The sequence below is a fragment of the Leguminivora glycinivorella genome, chromosome 13 (genome assembly GCF_023078275.1).
Source record: "Leguminivora glycinivorella isolate SPB_JAAS2020 chromosome 13, LegGlyc_1.1, whole genome shotgun sequence".
Taxonomy (NCBI): Eukaryota; Metazoa; Arthropoda; class Insecta; order Lepidoptera; family Tortricidae; genus Leguminivora; species Leguminivora glycinivorella.
This window is the reverse complement of record NC_062983.1, coordinates 22,125,149-22,145,188: the sequence shown is the minus strand read 5'-3', so window position 1 is coordinate 22,145,188 and position 20,040 is coordinate 22,125,149. Positions and strand designations below refer to the sequence as shown.

The window sequence follows — 20,040 nt, the reverse complement described above, 5'->3', positions numbered from 1 at the left end:
TTTCTGATAGCAGTTTCATTTTCCAGGGGTCACAGTTCTAACCTAACCTAACCTACTTTTCCAGCAGTTTCATTCTCCAGGGGGTCACAGTTCTAACCTAACCTAACCTACTTTCTGATAGCAGTTTCATTTTCCAGGGGTCGCAGTTCTAACCTAACCTAACCTACTGTCTGAAAGTATTTTTATTTTCCGGGGGGTCACAGTTCTAACCTAACCTAACCTACTTTTCAAGCAGTTTCCTTTTCCAGAGGTTCACAGTTCTAACCTAACCTAACCTACTTTCTGATAGCAGTTTCATTTTCCAGGGGGTCACAGTTCTAACCTAACCTAACCTACTTTCTGATAGCAGTTTCATTCTCTAGTCCTTCTAGTACCTATTATAGTAGTTTTCGATTCTGCCAAAGCACATTATGGAAATTGACTTTTCTGGACGCTAATTTGTATGACAAAAGATGGTATGGAATGTGGTAATTAGGGATTTCGATGATTCTGACAAATGACATTATGGAAACTGACTTTATGGGAAACAAAGTTTCTGGCACTAGATTAATATAGTAAACAATGATTATGGCATAAGATGTTATGAAAAACAATATTATGATTGTTGAATAGGATGGCAAATAAAATTATGGCAAATGAAATTCTGGCAAATGGGGGTATCCCCTCATTTTAGGCCTCGACCAAGTGTTTTACTCATGCACATGTTACTTAATAGCGTAAATGTCATGGAAAATGTATGTAATTCCTAAGAATTCTAGTTTACTTAAACTAACTGTTTGGGGGCGCTGCTTACCTACTCTCTCCAATGATTCCAATGAATATAATTTTCCGTGATTTTTACGTTATTGAGTAAGTACTGAACATGCCTATACGTATGTAAACGTGAAAAAGATAAAGATAAGGAAAATCAGTAAAATCTTATTTTGCCTAAAATAGCTGCAAAGTTTCGCGCAGTCGCCATCCTCCCCAATCGCAAATGATCCGGCCCCGTGTTTATTTGCAAAATGATCGCCAAACATCGTCGCGAGTCGCGAGGGAACGGCGCCGGCGGGGAAACGAATAAAAGTTTCAGATATATGAGTCAGCAGAGATACAAAATACGCCTACATTTATTGCTTTTTGTTTAGTTTGCCCTCGTTATACCTACTTAGTTGTTATTGCGTAACAGCAATGGTACTTTCTAAATATAATTAACCTGATATTTTGATCGCCTCTATTCTAGACCGCTGCAGTGCGTACAAAGGCGCGGGTACTTATTACGGCTGCTGTTCATTTACTATTTGTGCTCAACATGAAAACTCTAATAGCGTTTCAACGTTTCTAGAGCTTAACTTAGAGAAGTTAAGCTCTATAAACGTGTCGCGCGTGTAACTAAAATTAAAATTCACGATAGTCCAAAGTAGAGTAGCTAAAGTACAGACCCACACAGTCATGACATTATGGCACATATGAAACCTCAATAGGCTTGGCGTCGGGCCCGTAGCACGTGGCCATGTTGTGTCACTCACCTGGGCTTGCGTGAACAGCACTCGCCGCTTTCTCCTCTGCGCGAGCGGGAACTGCATGGGCTTGGCGTCGGGCCCCGCACACGCGGCCAGCCCGCCATGTTGCGTCACTCACCTGGGCCTGCGTGAACAGCACTCGCCGCTTTCTCCTCTGCGCGAGCGGGAACTGCATGGGCTTGGCGTCGGGCCCCGCACACGCGGCCAGCCCGCCATGTTGTGTCACTCACCTGGGCCTGCGTGAACAGCACTCGCCGCTTTCTCCTCTGCGCGAGCGGGAACTGCATGGGCTTGGCGTCGGGCCCCGCACACGCGGCCAGCCCGCCATGTTGCGTCACTCACCTGGGCCTGCGTGAACAGCACTCGCCGCTTTCTTCTCTGCGCGAGCGGGAACTGCATGGGCTTGGCGTCGGGCCCCGCACACGCGGCCAGCCCGCCATGTTGCGTCACTCACCTGGGCCTGCGTGAACAGCACTCGCCGCTTTCTCCTCTGCGCGAGCGGGAACTGCATGGGCTTGGCGTCGGGCCCCGCACACGCGGCCATCCCGCCATGTTGCGTCACTCACCTGGGCCTGCGTGAACAGCACTCGCCGCTTTCTCCTCTGCGCGAGTGGGAACTGCATGGGCTTGGCGTCGGGCCCCGCACACGCGGCCAGCCCGCCATGTTGCGTCACTCACCTGGGCCTGCGTGAACAGCACTCGCCGCTTTCTCCTCTGCGCGAGTGGGAACTGCATGGGCTTGGCGTCGGGCCCCGCGCACGCGGCCAGCCCGCCATGTTGCGTCACTCACCTGGGCCTGCGTGAACAGCACTCGCCGCTTTCTCCTCTGCGCGAGCGGGAACTGCATGGGCTTGGCGTCGGGCCCCGCACACGCGGCCAGCCCGCCATGTTGCGTCACTCACCTGGGCCTGCGTGAACAGCACTCGCCGCTTTCTCCTCTGCGCGAGTGGGAACTGCATGGGCTTGGCGTCGGGCCCCGCGCACGCGGCCAGCCCGCCCATGTTGTTGACGTGCCCCATGCCGCCCGACGTGGACGTCATCAGCCTGGAAACTAAAGCAGCCGCTCAGATACGCACACACAGAGCCACCCCCGAATTAACAAGGCCAAGAAACGAAACACATAACTTTAAATGATTATGTTGCTCGTTAAAAGAGGCCTTGAAAGGAGTGACATTATTCACAGAAAATTCATTTCTCCTCGACTAATTAATAGGCTGGTAAATAAGAGAGAAATAATATATTTTCAGGGAAATGAGTTTTCAGTGAGGATATAAAGTGAAATATATTAATTTTGTACATCATAAACGTTATCAATTTATTATACATTCATCCTCCTTTTATTTTTTAGATTCGTTATATGAACAAATTCGGGATACCCCCATTTGCCAGAATTTCATTTGCCATAATTTTATTTGCCATCCTATTCAACAATCATAATATTGTTTCTCATAACATCTTATGCCATAATCATTGTTTACTATATTAATCTAGTGCCAGAAACTTTGTTTCCCATAAAGTCAGTTTCCATAATGTCATTTGTCAGAATCATCGAAATCCGTAATTACCACATTCCATACCATCATTTGTCATACAAATTAGCGTCCAGAAAAGTCAATTTCCATAATGTGCTTTGGCAGAATCGAAAACTACTATAATAGGTACTAGAAAGACTAGAGAATGAAACTGCTATCAGAAAGTAGGTTAGGTTAGGTTAGAACTGTGAACCTCTGGAAAAGGAAACTGCTTGAAAAGTAGGTTAGGTTAGGTTAGAACTGTGACCCCCCGGAAAATGAAAATACTATCAGACAGTAGGTTAGGTTAGGTTAGAACTGCGACCCCTGGAAAATGAAACTGCTATCAGAAAGTAGGTTAGGTTAGGTTAGGTTAGAACTGTGACCCCCTGGAGAATGAAACTGCTGGAAAAGTAGGTTAGGTTAGGTTAGAACTGTGACCCCTGGAAAATGAAACTGCTATCAGAAAGTAGGTTAGGTTAGGTAATAATATGGGCAACAATTAATATGGCAATAATTGCTTATGGCGTTTGAATATTCTATGAAACCATATTATTGCACTTAATAATATGGCTAACAAATAGTATGGCATTGTATGATTATGGAAGGTAATATTCGGATAAACAACGAGTATGTCATATGATTTTTATGGTAAACAAATCATTCGGGCAAATGAAATTCAGGCAAGTTAGATTCGGGCAAATGAATATTATGTTAAATGACTGTCGGGCAAACAATAGACAACCGAACAAATTCTATACAAAAAAAATCAATACATAAATAATTCCGACAACCGCCCCATCTGTAATTGCGCCATTATTTCCCAAACGCTTGCAATTCTACAAATTCTCTAAGTTGATAATTTTCCAAATGCAATAATTGCAGCTTCCCTCCTCCGCCCACCCTTACTCCCCCCTCTGGGGGTAAAGCGAAAGGTAAAATATTAATTATGTCGCGGCATCCTCGGCATTAAGTGCCGTCCCCTAATGACACTACAGTACTACTTTTCTATCCGCTGTAAGTATCTGTAAATAGTAACTTTGTGCAAAATTACTAGTTCAAAGATTTTTTTACTTGCAATATTGTCTAGGATCAGAAAACGAACTATAAGACGTGTTACCGATATAATTATAGTTACTTTGGGAGTCGTCGGGAAATTATGTTTCAAGTTCAATAAGTTCCATTCGATTCTAAATTCCTATAGAAATACTGATAAATGTCCTTACTGCAAATGAAGCGTAAGAACCTTTCCCTAATGGAAAGCCACATATGAATACTATAAGTGCGACACATTTTCAGCGATTTAAGTTATGATATTTATGACGTATGATACTATTATAATGGTTACTTTATTGGTACAAAACTAGACAAGGTGCTACGTCGTAGATCGCCTACAGCGTAGCCGCGTAGCTTGTAACTGTTACAAAATAAACTTAGCACCCTAGAAGACGATTCAGATTCACCAAATTGTTATTATATTTTATTTTTGGTACGAACTTTAAAAGCACTTACGATCGAGGCAAAACGAAGTGAATATCGTGAGGCGTGCACTAAACCAAGACCGTCTATGTCTTATCAAAACCAAATTTTAAACGCAACAAATGTTTAAACTAGGATCGACCTCTTGTTAAGGATTCTATTTTATGAAAGAGTTTTTTCGGGGTCTAAAACAACACTACTATATGTATAGTATATGTAAGTATATTTATGTAAATTTGTAAGTAGGTATACTCGTATTATGTAGTTTTATTTTTATAAACGTTTGTATGATGTATAACAATATGTACGTAACCATTTAGGTTTATTAAGTAGATATTCAATTTCTCGTCTTGTTATATTTCTTGCACCTATTAGCTCTTATTGATCTCTGTTTGGCCCAAAGGTTAGCTGGTAAAGAATGCCTTTTGGTATTAAGTTCGCCTTTTGTACATTTTTTTTACTGTGCAATAAAGTTTAAATAAATAAATAAATAAACACTACGAAAAAAATTATGACCCTAGTTAATACGTTAACGGTTAGACAATTTGGCGACTTCCTTTTAAACGGTAGGCGGGCTCGATCGATTTGACAATTGGTGGGTCATTGACCTTCCTAAATAGTCTGAATTGCTTCTAGAACGTTGCCAATTCTGAATGTACCAGTTGTAAAGATTGTAATTATCAAATCTCTGTTATAAAAACACAATTTTGATTATGACCTAAGATCAAGACATAGCGAAAATTAACGTTACAAAAATATTCTAATTTGTCGAGCAGAATCTTGGAAAGATTAGAACATCTTTGAGCAACTCTAACCTTAGTTCTTTACTTGGTTGCTGTTTTTTCAAATTGACAACATGCTATTTGCCAGTATTGCAAACTGTATTACAACGATGCCACTTCAAATCTGTCTCACGGCCAAAATGGTCAAAAAATATAATAAGTTGTTTGATATGTCCAAACTAGTATCAAAACTTTGGTATATATGCAATGTTTATTTAACTTTTGAAAAGTCCTTGAGTGTGAAATCGTGTTAACCTTTGCTCCGTACAGTAGCCATTTGGTTTCTTACTATCTGTGATAATTTATACTGGTAGCAGTCTGTTAGTTAGTTTATTGTTCTTCTTACAAATTTAGCGACACATTTTTAATTTCAAATAAATATTTATGTTTTTTTGAAATGTTGGCAGTTAATCTTATAGCAATATACAAAACATGTTTTTCTTCTCTTCTCAATCTTAGTTTACCTTGCAACTAGGTAAAAAAAATGTTTGGTGTTTAGCTCCCCTTAGTAACTATAGGAAATATTTGGTGCATTTTCTTTTTTGCCATCTTCAACCCAATTCAGTTCGCTAACTGATTAAAGCTGGCCCATCGTAACCGAGCCGTAAACTAGCCGTGCCCCGAGGAGCCGGCCCATAACTTAGCATCGGAATGGGCAGTATAATTATATGACACGGGTGTCAGCGGCAGGCGTAATTTCACGCCCTGCGGCCGGACGCACCCGCTTGTGACTGCGCCCTTACTGGGCTTAGGTGGCGTTAAAGATGTACTAAAAAGGTAGTGGTTTTGTGACAAGTTGACATCAATACAATTGAATGTACACAATTACTTAATGTGTCTAAGGATTTGTCGTGAAGCTAATAACGGTATACAAGGTGTTTACTTATGTACGAGTAAGATAGATTATTTGCAACAAGAGCGTTGTAGAGACACCTAGAGGCTAAATTGGAATCGAAATTAAGTAGGTAAGAATTTTTCTAATTACATAATAAATATCATAATCATTTCATAGCGTAGTCAGCGTATAACTTAGCATCGGAAGACATGCATCCCTTAGAGACCACAAAATTGGATTCGAAATTAAGTAGCTATATCATAATCATTAATTATTATTTTTTAATCAAATGTACTATTAAGCTTTTGTTAAGTGCCTAATTGCAGACACTTTCCTCGCAATTGTAACATAACCTCTACAAATCAAGCCGATACCGTGACAGCAAACTGAATGTAATGGACCCACCGCCCCAGTTCAATTACCACGGTGTTTGTTGTCAAAATATATGCGCCGGACCCCCGTCACCCGGACACCGGCCTGTCACGAGCAGGACACGGACAGATATTACTAAAATAACTGACCCTTACTAGTTGATCAGACTATAGTTGCACGCGAAATGAGAAAGAGACAGAACATTGGTTGCAGCTGTTAGGTAGGACAGAGAACAGTGGAGCATAGGCATACTACGTACAGTCCACGAAGACGCGCTGATTAGTGAAATCGAACCTTTAATATCATTCAATTGAAGCATATTTAAATCTGAGGGTTGTACATTTTCTGGATACTGGGGGCCGATTTTTGAGTCTCACTGTTACTAAAATACCGGTTGAAATCGGTGAATTGCCTATTATTTTCAGTGACAATTTTCTGAATTCGAACGCGTGAAACTCAAAAATCGGCCCCCTGAGTAAGAGAAATAAGCTACCTTAAATAAATAAAGTAAGTTGAAAGTAAGTAAATGACATATTTTGATTTTTATGTATTGATTTAGAAAACAGTAGGTATATGAAGACTAGTTATTTTCTTTGTTTACTTGCCTTAGTGCAACTTTAAAAAAATATATCTTTCTACTAAATTTTCATCATTCTAAAAGTATTGTATTCTAGTTTTCTGTTGCTCCTGTTAATTCGTGTAAAATTATTTAAACTTTAATCAAATAAGTACCTTTAGATTGATTGACATAAAAACTTGAGTACTTCGCATTACATATTTCTAATCGCACAAAACGCACTTACATTCCAATGCACAAATAACTACACAGTAGTGTTTATACCGTCACTACGCCAGTTAATGACACGAATCATTTAACAATCCAGTGCCTCCTCAGACAATCGCACGACAATCGCATCGCTGACATACGATAACGTCTATTCACAGTTTAACAAAGCATAACTCTTACGCTATACGCTTCCCTATATCTATGCGAATAAGGTTTATTAAGATATAGATAGGGAATAATGCCGAAACAAGTCCAATGGGGAATTTTATTGAAAGACCCCTTCGGCGGTGGAGTGTTGTGTCAACACCGCTCGTAATGTGTGGACTATTGCCAACTCCGGCTGCCGACGGCACAGTTTTACAACGAACAATGAGGAATGCAAAATAGGCAAATATGTTGAGTTGGCAATATTTTATATGAGGCAAAAATTGGTTGAAGGGGAAACTATAAGAATTTATTTGAAGATTTTTAAAGGAATGTCGGGAGTTGGGACTGGAGCTATGTCAAGTTTCATAAGTAGGTAGGCAGATATATATTTTTGAAATACCTTGCAGAAATCAAAGTAGAAGGAGATTTTTATTCTACTACTACTTACATTTATATTATAAACGTTGGACACTGAGAAATAAAGCTCTCAGTATCACTGTAGCTGGCGGCTAAAGCGGGGCTAGTTTCATAATTGAGTGATTGCGGGGTAAAATATAGTTTGTTTTCTGCATTAAGTTCTTAAACTTACAATCCAGAAAGATATCTATTACCTACCTAACCATCAAAAATAAATCTTGAGTCGTTGTCCCAAGTAAAGCCTGACCAGAAATATATGATACGCGCCATGTTGCGGAATTTCATAAGAACTATTTTCTTCATACTAAACTGAACTGTCACTCCATATATCAGAGTAACAGCGCCCTCCTGACAATAATCATTTATGCCATACCTATGCACCAAATAGCACAAAATGGTATTCTGTACCGAGCTACCGAGGCATTCATTGAATTCATTCGTCAATAAATTTGATTGATAATTTTTAAAATAAAATCAAAATTCCGTTTTGGTACTGAAACATTTTGTACGAGACGAGTATGCTTCTCGGCGCTTTTTGCCGCTCGCATTTGCTAGGTTATAAGTTTTTTTTTTTATGAAAGAGGCAGCAAACGAGCAGACGAGCCGCCTGATGGAAAGCAGTTATCGCCGCCTTATTTGTACAGCTACTTATATTTATCGCATCCGGCAAGTAAACGCTGCAAACGTGTTGGGCAGCATGCTGCAGGCAGACCGATATTTAATTGATTATCACAGTTTAAGTAAATGGTTTTAGTTTAGGAATTTTCTGTAAGTATAGCGAATTAGTACCATCTAAAATGACAGTCTAGAATGTTAACCCACGATCGATTCAGCGCTCACCGGCCGCCGGCCGCCACGCGTGCCGTCGCTCAATATTTGCTCGCGCCTAATGGCTTTCGCGGACACTGCACAAGGAAAGTGAAATTATTTTATTATTTCATATTAGCTGCTATGGATAGATCTGCACTTTCTCTTTGTAACTAAACATACGAGTATTTAATATATTTTTCGACTAGTACACAGGTACCAAAAATACGTATTAGGTACCTATTTAAGAAGTATTTTTTACTTAAGTATATCTTACTGTCTCTACGTTATATTACGTATCATCATCCTCCTTGCGTAATCCCGGCATTCGCCACGGCCCACAGCTAGTGAGAGCCTGGGGTCCGCTTTGACAACTAATCCCAAGATTTGGCGTAGACACTAGTTTTTTACGAAAGCGACTGCCAGTTGACCTTCCAGCCCGAAGGGCTAAAGTCTATAGCTCACGATGTTTTCCTTCACCGAAAAGCGACTGGCAAATATGTATGTATGTATGTATGTATAAGCTTTATTGTACATAAAGGAAACAAAAGAGACACAGTTACAGAGTCAGTAATATACAATGTAGGCGGACTTATCCCTTAATGGGATCTCTTCCAGTCAACCTTTGAGGAAATGAGTAGAAGCGAATTAACGATGAGTAACCAATTTAAAAATGTACAAACACTAAAAGAATTACATGCAAATTTTGTATACACATGGTAACAAATATATACATATACAATTACATTAATACACCAATATATACATATATAATAATATAATATAAAATATCGTATGTATATGTATATTTCTTCCTAAAATCTCTTGTACTTTCGACGTTTAGTTTGCATGTTATTTTAATCTAATTCGTTTGCAACAGGTATTACACGAATTCTACATTTGTGATTTACAATGCACTCGTTGATGTCTAAAACTTAAGAAACTTTAAGATTTACGTGGCCATAGATTTGGATTTACGTGGTTACATGACGTGTTTTATACTAAAAATATTGTCATTAATATTACAACTTAAGCTTAAACTGCCAACACACCTGGATAAATACGAATAAAATTCGCGACAAACTCCCTCGAAGATAGCAGTCTATTAAACGTGATAAAACGCATCAAAAACTGTAATCCCCCATTATTTTACCACGAGAGATAGTTCATAATAATCGCATTAAATTCCGAACGCCCCTCGATGTTGCCAGCCTGAATAAACGCGGCAAATTGTGCGTGCGCAAACACCGAATAATAGGGTATTGTGTTACCCCTCGCGCGGAAGCTGCGCGATCTTAGATTGCTCTAATAGTGATCTAATTTTGAGATAACGGTAAAACTGTATAGAGGATATAAGGAATGTTTGAAAGGTGGACATGTATTGTATACGATTTCCTACAGCATGCTACATAATGTACGGTAGCAATTTTACAGCAAATTGTAGGTAATTTGTTAAGCAGTGAAATCAACTCTGAAATAGTTATAAGTCAGAACGATTCATTAAGAGTCCGGTGCTTACGGAGAGACTTAACTTCTCCTAGAACTTAATGCCCGGGATAAATATATATATAACCATTTAGATAATTATGACGTTATTATTACAGAAATTAGAATCACAAATCACTAAAGGATGGATAATACGTGTATTTGTTATTGTAGAGTTGTTGTTAGCGCTTTCACAACATACTTATGCGGGAAATTAATTTATATGACAATTGCGACCCTCAAAGCGCCACGAAGGATATGATTTTAAAATAATTTAGCTTCGAAATAAATGGACTGTATGAATTTGAATATTAAGTAAATTACGACACAAAATACTTGCTTGCACCTTGTTTAAAAGGAAAGAGGAAAATGCCAACGCCTACCTTTATATATCTTTTCTTCTTCTTCTTCTGAGCTGGCCAGCTTTTCCAAAACTCCTTTCAGCAATCGGCACAATAGTTCGATACACTTGTTCACAACACGACAATTTTTAGGGGCGCGTTAATATTTATCACATTTTTGATATTTAGCCATGCGCAGGCTGTTAGCCGAACGGAGTTTAGACGGGAACTGTAGCCTTACCATGACTTTTTTGAGTTAAAAAATACGTTACGTTTTCAGTGAGAGTTACGGAAAATGTATGGAAAAACTGAACAGCGCTCCAAGCGGAAACGCTCACGTACTAAAATTTTCATCGGTACCATAAGTTATTAACGTGTTTACTCCGAGTTTTCAATATGTTCCTAACTTTACAGCTAAGGCGCTCTCTTTCTGATTGTATGAAGTCAATAGAACCAGAACTATTTGACAGTCTCTAGTGAAAACTCAATACTTTACGTGAGTAATCATTGACAGTCACTAGCGTAAAAGTAAACCACCAATTCACTGTGATGTGTCATTACTGTCAAATTATATAACAATCCCACAACATTTTCTCGATTATATTTGCAATTTTAAATACAATTATGACTAATATGTATTAATTTATAATATTACGTGAAATTCAAGAACAGCTTAAATGTAGCAGTTAGTCAGTAGTTCGATAAAAAGATAAACCAGTGATGAAACCAGTGTTTGATACTTTTACAAAGGTAATGAGTTATATTTATTCATCATTTTGTACTGTTTCGCTACAGTTGAGATGATTATATTGGTTGCTTTCAGAAAAAGAAGATATCATTGAAAACAATATTTCCATGCCAGCCGTATGGTATTCAGCAAACCCAACGTAGAAGATTGTTCAAATTGATAATGATTGAGGCAGTTAAGAATCAACTGATTACCTACAGCAGCAGGCAGTACCAATTCATGGGCATGTTAGTTCCTCAATGCACAATACTTGTACCTGTTGTCACCATAACACCATATCTCGTGGGTATATATTAGAAGTGAACCAAAGGAAAAAACTTCAAAAAAATCATCCTATTACTGAAATAAAGTATCTCATTCTGTGACTTTGTTTATTTTGTAATATTCTTGAGTAACAGGCTAAGTATTTAATAAATTGATGTGAAACGAAAACTAAAAACCTAAAATTCAGCGTTTTCGTACATATCAAACATCAATTACAACGATATCGACATAGGTAACGACAAAGTCTAAGGTAAGGTATAGAACTTTTGAAGGCGATAAGCCATTATGCGGTGTATATGAAGATTATAATTTGATACAAAAGTGAGTAGAAAAAGCATTTTGAAACAAGTAAAAATTGTATCTAATTTTTTGGCAGGGCACGTAGCCAAATGCACAAACGATTATGATTAACATCGTTATCGTAGCTTAGCTATCTCTATCACTTTTCCGTATTGACATGACAGAGCTAGACTGAATTTCGATCGGCGTTTAGCGCATAGATTTAAAGTCCATGGTTCAGCGTCAACGATTGATATTTCAGCTAAGTCCTAGTGTCAAAGTTGACAAAGCTAATTTTTTTTTAATTTATTGGGAGCATTGGCAACTTGGCAATCAGCACAAACATATAATATTTAATACAACATACAGCAGAAGAAACAATTACAGGAATAACAATTACTTTGTTAATCATAAAAGTAATATTGCACATATTGAAATGCTAAACTTATGACTATTTAGTAACTACACAATACAATGTTTTATGAATGAAAAGAAGTATTTTTGAACAATTACAAATTATTTACAAAGCGCCAATAGTGTGCATAATAAATTCATAAATTATAGGGTTTATGCCTACAGCCTTCAAGTTCATTTCCCGGTTCTTTGCTTGGCGGAAAATCCCAACAAACCCTAATAGGGATAGGGGTAGGGTTAGGGATAGGGATAGGGGTAATCGGTCGGCAATCGGTAATTGTAAGCGATAATGCGAGAAACTACTTTTTACCCACCGACAATAGTGCCCAGATACGGAGCTATGTGAGTTCTGTTGTACAATATGTAATTTCCTCAGTGTATATAGAATACATACCTACTCGTACCTACTACCTATGCTGTGGTTGCTGTGTAACATTTGTACAACCACTGCAAGCATTTCTTTTTTAAAAACAATAGTAATATGAGTATTTGAAAAAAACGCAGACAAACGTCTGCATAGAAACCTACGGATCCAAATGAAAATTTTATTATTTGTATGTGTTTGAATAGGAATTCTTTTAGTACGCGAGCGAAACCGCGGGCAAAAGCTAATTCTATATAAGATGCTATGTACCCTTTTTCTGTAAAAAATATTTCTATTTCTTTACTACTCAAGAACATCACAAATAAACAAAGTCAATTAATGAAATACTTTATTTTAGTAACAGTATTATTTTTTGGAGTTGAGGTTTTTTCCTTTATTGGAGTACTTCTATACATACACCTGTGATGATCATGGCCAATAATACCATTAAGTGCATCGCGGAACAAAAACACCTATAAATTGGTACTGCTCCCCTCTGCTGCCCTAAGGTTTTGAGTAGCTTAACTGCCAGAGTGCCACAGTATTAATATCAATTGAACCATCTTCCATGTTGACTGAATACCATACGGGTTTGTTCGGAAATATTGATTTCAATCATTAGCTTCCGTCATCTTTCTGAAACCAAAAACTGCTTTGAGCATTATAATCATCTCAATTGTAAAAAGTACAATATGATGGCCAAAAATAACTCATTAACTTATTTGATTTATTCACTGGTTTATCTTTTTATTCAATTTTAGCTAATCTTGAATTTCACGTAATATTATAAATTAATGCAATATGTTGTCTATCTGTGAGATCCTGTAATTGGCTTTCTGAATCATATCTTGTTGTATACTGCTAGTTTTATAGCTGTTGGTTCTCCATAACATAAATAAATAAATAATTTTATTTAAAACTGCAAATATAATTGTGAAAATTCCGTGTGATTTTTGTATAACTTGACAGAAATGTCACGTCAGAATGACTTTGCCTATGGTTTGAGGCCTACTACCGAATACCGAAGTTATCGACATGTGGACATGAGTCTCTTTTACTCTTATCAGTATAAAGTGAAAGAGGAAGAATCCCTAAGTGCGTATGTTTCGAAATTTGCAGTAGACCCTATATTGACAGATTTCGATAGGTAAATTACATTTACATATGATTTTAGTTCCATCGCGTAAACACCAGAGGCGTAGCATTCGCCTATAGTTCTTTCTCCGTTTATTGATAAACTTAGAAAGGGATAGAAGCAGCTTCTTTGGCGTGAAGTTAGGCACAATATATTGTAAACAAACGTAAACTCACTTACTTTCTGAGTAAAGTAATACGGCTCTCACTTGGGCAGCCCATGGTAACGGTACTGATCGAGGCGAAAATTGCTTCTCGAATCGCGGCGAGTGAGACAGATATACTCATCTCACGTGCGTTGGCAAAGGATAGGTGACTTGGAAGGGTGAGGTGATTCGCAAGTACCTACATTTGAAAATATTAATATAAAACTACCTTAAATGTAAAAATAATAAATTTGGAACTCAACATCCCCCCGGCCTTGAAGGATCCCTTCAAAAGAAAAGGAAGGAAAGAGCTAAGTGCCAACTGCACATAAATATAACGCGGTATAAGGTCATTGTGCCAAGTTACTTACTTTCTAAGTTCATTATGACGAAATTACAAACGAGAGAATAACCTAACACTACAACAGCAAAAGGTTGAAAATACACAATATTAAATTTGCGCTTATTCACTAAGCAAGTTAGTTTAAAGAAAAACGTAACTTATTATAACTTAAATATAACTACCCATATTTAATTTGTCTACATTAGACGCGGGCTAAAACTAAGTTTCTAAACTAAATAAGACTCCTATTGAGTCGGTAACGGGCATAGCCGTATGACTGGACGTTTATACGTGCCAGTTTTCGTTTTTACTTCCGCTACGCGTATAACTCCATCCTGGCTATTAGGATAGATATTAGTAATAATACCTAAAGGCCATTGCAGAGGCGGAGCGTTATCTACCTTTAATATTACTACGGTACCAATTTTTATTGGATTAGAAGGTGTATTCCATTTTTCGCGTTGTTGCAAATTATGCAAATACTCCGTTCTGAATCGCTTCCAATACGATTGCACGAGCGAGTCCAATAATGAGTACCGCGACAGTAAATTCGTATTTTCATCGGACAGATCAGCCGCTGGTAAAAATTCCAATGGCGACATGGTCAAAAAATGCGAAGGAGTAAGCGCGAGCGGCTCAGAAGGATCAGAGCTTAAAACGTATAAAGGACGACTGTTGAGCACGGCCTCTAACTGAACAAGAACAGTTTCTAACTCCTGAAAAGTTAAAGTTTGCTTGCCAATTACTCTAAACAGTAAAGTCTTGGAACTTTTTATATTAGCTTCCCAAATGCCTCCGAAGTGGCTAGCGGTGGGAGGATTCATTTTCCATGTAATACGATGTTTCGCGAGCTCATTGCTGAAAGTTTGATAATAATCGTCAGATTCTAAAAGGTCGTGGAGCTCCTTGAAATAAGCTTTCGCGGATACAAAATTTGTTCCATTGTCGGAATAAATAAAATTACACGGACCTCGTCGCGATAAAAAGCGCTTAAAAGCGTCTATAAAACAAGCAGCCGTCAAATTTGAAGCTAATTCTATATGAACTGCTTTTGTCACAAGACAAATAAAAAGGCAAATGTAAACCTTGACGCTGCGCACGCCTCGTTTCCTATAAGGGGTGGCGTACAAAGGGCCAGCAAAGTCTATACCCGTATGCATAAAAGCTTTGCATTGCTCTAAGCGGCATTTAGGTAAGCTAGACATTAGCGGAAAAGTAGGTCTGGGGTTTAAACTGAAACAACGGTTACATTTTTGAGTGATATGCCTAACAATACGACGACAGGAAATTATCCAAAATTTAGTTTTTAATATACCTACTAAATGTTGCGGTCCTGCATGAAGGTTGTTGCGGTGGTAATGATCAATTAACAATTCTACAACGTGACCCTTTTTGGGTAAAATTATAGGATGTTTCGATTTCGTAATCGAGCGAAGAGTTCGATAAGCGACCTCCTACTCGTAAAATTCCATCTGAAAGGAAAGGAAATAATTTTTGTAACCTTAAAGAACATTTAAGTCCATTTGAAATAGCCTTGATGTCGGCTGAGAAATTAGCATTTTGTATCGCTTTTAAAACTTCAAGCTCAGCAGTATTTAAATCATTAGCGGTAATTACCTCATTTGGAGATAACTTTCTTATAAAACGTAAAACATAAACTGTGACTCGAAGCAGCTTGTTCCAGGAGGAACAGCGTGTCGCGAGAGATAGAAACGAATGTTCAGGCTTATTAGCCTCTGTGGTCACGTGGGACAAAGTTTTTTCTTCGGGTAAAGGTGCCCGCTTTGGAACGAAACTTTGTATAGGCCAACGCTCTGTAGCCTGTGATAACCAAACTGGACCTTTAAACCAGAGCTCATGTTGAACCAACAGAGAAGGGGTGAGACCACGTGACACGCAGTCAGCGGGGTTTTGTGCACCTGCAACGTGGTATAAATTGCCAGGCGAAATGTTACTTTGAATTTGTGATATGCGGTTAGCGACGTAGGTGTCGAACCTATGCGGAGAGGCAACCGACCAACATAAGGCGACCTCTGAGTCTGAGAATGCATAAATATTTTTTATTTTATGCCTACTGGACATAGTGTCGTGAACTTCTTTAAGAAGCCGAGAAAGAAGCAGAATTCCGCAAAGCTCTAGACGAGCAAGTGTGATTTTAGGTTTAGCGGAAGCTACCCTAGACTTCGAACACAATAACGTAACTACGGGTGGCTCGTTACCGTTCACGACGTGTGCATATATGACGCAACCGTATGCGGATTCACTGGCGTCAGAAAAACCAACCAGCGAAACTTGACACCTCGTCTCAATTCCTAAATGTCGGGGAAAATTTAGCTGAGATATTAACGGTAGCTCAGCTAAATATTGTTGCCATAGCTTAATAATATGAGGGGGTGGCTCTTCATCCCAATCGATGGAAAGAAGCCAAAGTTGCTTAATAATCAACTTAGCATATAAAATTACAGGCCCGACGAGTCCTAAGACATCGTACAGACGCGCGGTGGCCGAAAGAATGGCGCGTTTAGTGCAAACGGACGGCGGGTTAGAGATATCGAAAACAAAGCAGTCTCGCGTAGGTAGCCATTTCAAACCTAGGATCTTAAACGTATCTCCGTCATCGAAGGAGATAGATTTAGATTGTCGGTGAGACTCAGGTATGTGCTCAAGCAGCTCCCGCGAATTCGAAGACCACTTGAGCAAATCGAATCCGCCTGCTTTGAAGAGGGCGATCAGCTCATCCGCTATCTTAACTGCTTCCTCGGTTGAAAAAGTAGAAGTAGCCAGATCGTCCATATAGACATCTCTTTCGAGCACAGAGGCTGCCTTTGGCCATCTGTGCCGCTCGTCTGCAGCTAACTGACGTAAAGTCCGAATAGCCAGAAAAGCTGACGGTCGAAGTCCAAATGTTACTCGAGTAAAGGTTAACACTTCGAGCGGGTCGGTATCAGAAAACCGATATAAAATACGTTGGTATTTCCGGTGTGAAGAATTCACATAAATGCATAAATACATCTGTTTTACGTCAGCGAAAAATGCGATCTTATAAATGCGTACATTTAACAAAATGTGAAATATATTAGCCTGTAAGTTACGTCCGGAATGCAAAATATCATTTAAAGAAAGACCCGTATCTGTCTTCGCACTTCCGTCCAGAACCGGTCTTACTTTTGTGCTAATTTTATCATTACGTAACACAGGGCGGTGCGGTAGATAAAATCCATCAGTAGATTCGTCATCAGCTGACGCGCGGGTGAGAATACCTTTATCAAGATAATCGCGAATAACTTCGTCGTATCCAGACTTAAGCTCAGGATTTTTTGAAAATTTCTTTTCTAAAAGCAAAAAACGCCTTTTTGCGGTTTTAAAGGAGTCGCCCAATGCATGAGGATCATCCTTAAATGGAAGGTCCACAGTATAACTGCCGTCGTTATTACGGACAGTGGTTGCGGTATAAATATCTTCACATTTTTGGTCATCGGGACTCAAAAATGTGCGAGAAGGTATTTCTTCAGTTGCCCAAAAGCTCTCTACTAACTTGTGAAGAGGATCGCTAGTAAACGCGCAGAGTGTGCGAGAGGCTGTAGGAGGGTTAACTATAGCCGCGTCACCCATTAAAATGTACCCTAGGGTCGTTTCAAACACGGTAGGTATTATAGGATTCGAGCTTTCGATTTTGTTTGATAACAATATTTTACAATATACATTGACCCCCAGGAGTATATCTATAGGACCAGGTTCAGAAAAACCATCGTCAGCTAAAGGTAAATTTAAATTGCGAGCATAATTTACAACTTCCCTATCTATGCGCGAGTCGGGCAATTCAGACGTAATGCGGTCGACAACACGAGGGCGAATCGAATATCGATATGATTCATCCTTTAAAGATGAAAAAGTTAACGCGGTATGCCCCTTGGTCTTGAGGGTTAACTCTCCCAAACCAGTGGCTTCAGTAGGGTATAGCGGTTTATTTATAGCTAGCGAGAGACGCTTGCAACAAGCGACAGATATGTAATCTGACATGGATCCTGGGTCAATCAATGCGCGCAGGACATGTGTGCGGTTTAAGGAATCAATAACCTTAATTTTAGCGGTCGCAAGTAAAGCAGTAACTAAACATTGGTTACTGTTATCTTCGCCAGCAAAAGTACACAAAGAAACTGTGTTTTCCTCATGACGAGAAATCAAGCCATTTTCGACCTTAACGGCAGCAATCGCCGGGTCTATAATATTAGCTTGCGCGGTGCGGTTGACCTCAGCACTGGGTAAGGCTGTGGTCGGGTCATAAGCGGGAGCGGGTGCGGGAATAACAACATTATTTGTTGCAGCGGGAAAACAATTATTAGAAGCGGGTGCGGATACCACTGCACTTACATTGCAGTGAGATTTCTCTTTGGTATTGAAATGCAACATCGTATGATGTCTTAACGAACAATGAGAACAATGTCGCTTGGAAGTACAAGAGGAAGTCTTATGTTTCACACTTAAGCAGTTATTACAATAAGCGTTAGATTTTATAAAATTGAACCTGTCATGCGGAGTCATATTATTAAAAGATTGACATGAATATAAATGTTCATGTTGTTTATTTTTGCATAAAGAACATTTATCGCTGGCGCCTTTGTCATTGGCCGCATCCGTGTTTACGAATGATTTAGTTTTTTGCAAGAGATGCTTTTTAGCCGATATTTCAACTGGCTTACTAATTGCCGCATTTGGCGAACGAGACAACACTTTATTTTGTTCTTTGACGAATTCAATTAAATTTTGATAAGTAGGTATTTTGACTTTGCGGTATGTAATTTCGAACAATTTAATTGTATCGGCATCTAACTTTTGCAGCGCTAAATGTAACAACATGAAATCGGTTAAATCGACAAGGTTCAACTGCTTAAGGGCTTCTACAGACGAGTTGAATTTATTTAAGAATGAATCCAAGCTGGCGGCATTGGTTGCGGTTAATTGTTTGAACGTTAGCAACTGATTAAAATATGTTGACGCCAACGAACGCGGGTCATCATATTTTTGTATCAATGCGTTCCAAATAATATGGTAATTTTCAGCGGTTGCTGGCAAGCCGGAACAAACACTTGTGGCGTTGCCGGTTAATTTGCCAACTAAATAGTACACCTTCTCGCTGTCAGTCAGCGACGAGTTTTCATGAATAACACTTTTGAACTGTTGATAAAACAAAGGCCAGTTTTTTACATCTCCGTCAAAAGAAAGCAATTCTAATTTAGGCAGGCGGCATATTGGTTTTAAAGAGTGCGCAGGTTCAGAGGGAACCTTAGACTCGTTGTCGATTAGAACTTGCTTAATGTAACAAAACATTTCCTCAAATGCCGACCAAGACTCGTAATCTACTTCAGCATCGGGCTGCATTTGCAACTGCAATAAATTATAGGACTCTAAAACGGTTTGATAATCTTCACGCATTTTATCCAAATTTAATGTACTAGTGTGAAATGCCCTATATTGAGATGGATCGGTTTCCGCCTTGTAAGCAAGTTCCAATATATTTTCGACGCGCTTGTAAATAACGTCGCGCCGAACTGTATAAAGGGCTAGCTGATTTTTGTTTGTGTTATAATTATCGCTAATAAAGCCCTCGCTGCCTTTCCTGGCTTTTGATGATTTAGACATCTTGTTGAGAATTAACAAGTTTTACAATAAAACTAATAAATCGAACGTCGTAAATAAACTAATGCACCTACGAGGTATAAGTATAAAGGTGTAGTGTACTATTTAGTTTGACAATGCGGTCAAACATATAATTATTCGAATGAAATAAACAGTATACCTACGCGTTTTAAATAAAACGAGTTCCCTAATAAATAGGTATACCTAACGAACACTAGCTGCGAGCCAACCGATAATAAGCGGAAC

General features: G+C 38.9%; 1 protein-coding gene across 3 annotated transcripts in view; it reads right to left on the bottom strand.

Annotated features, from left to right (window-relative positions):
• The window catches only part of LOC125232604 (homeobox protein Nkx-2.1-like), a 58,522-nt gene that overhangs the window by 19,430 nt on the left and 19,052 nt on the right, over positions 1 to 20,040 (bottom strand). For all 3 annotated transcript variants that reach the window (XM_048138328.1, XM_048138329.1, XM_048138332.1), the window contains one exon: positions 2,405 to 2,553. In XM_048138328.1, the coding sequence (XP_047994285.1) occupies positions 2,405 to 2,553 (149 nt within the window). The remainder of the gene's footprint in view (positions 1 to 2,404; positions 2,554 to 20,040) is intronic.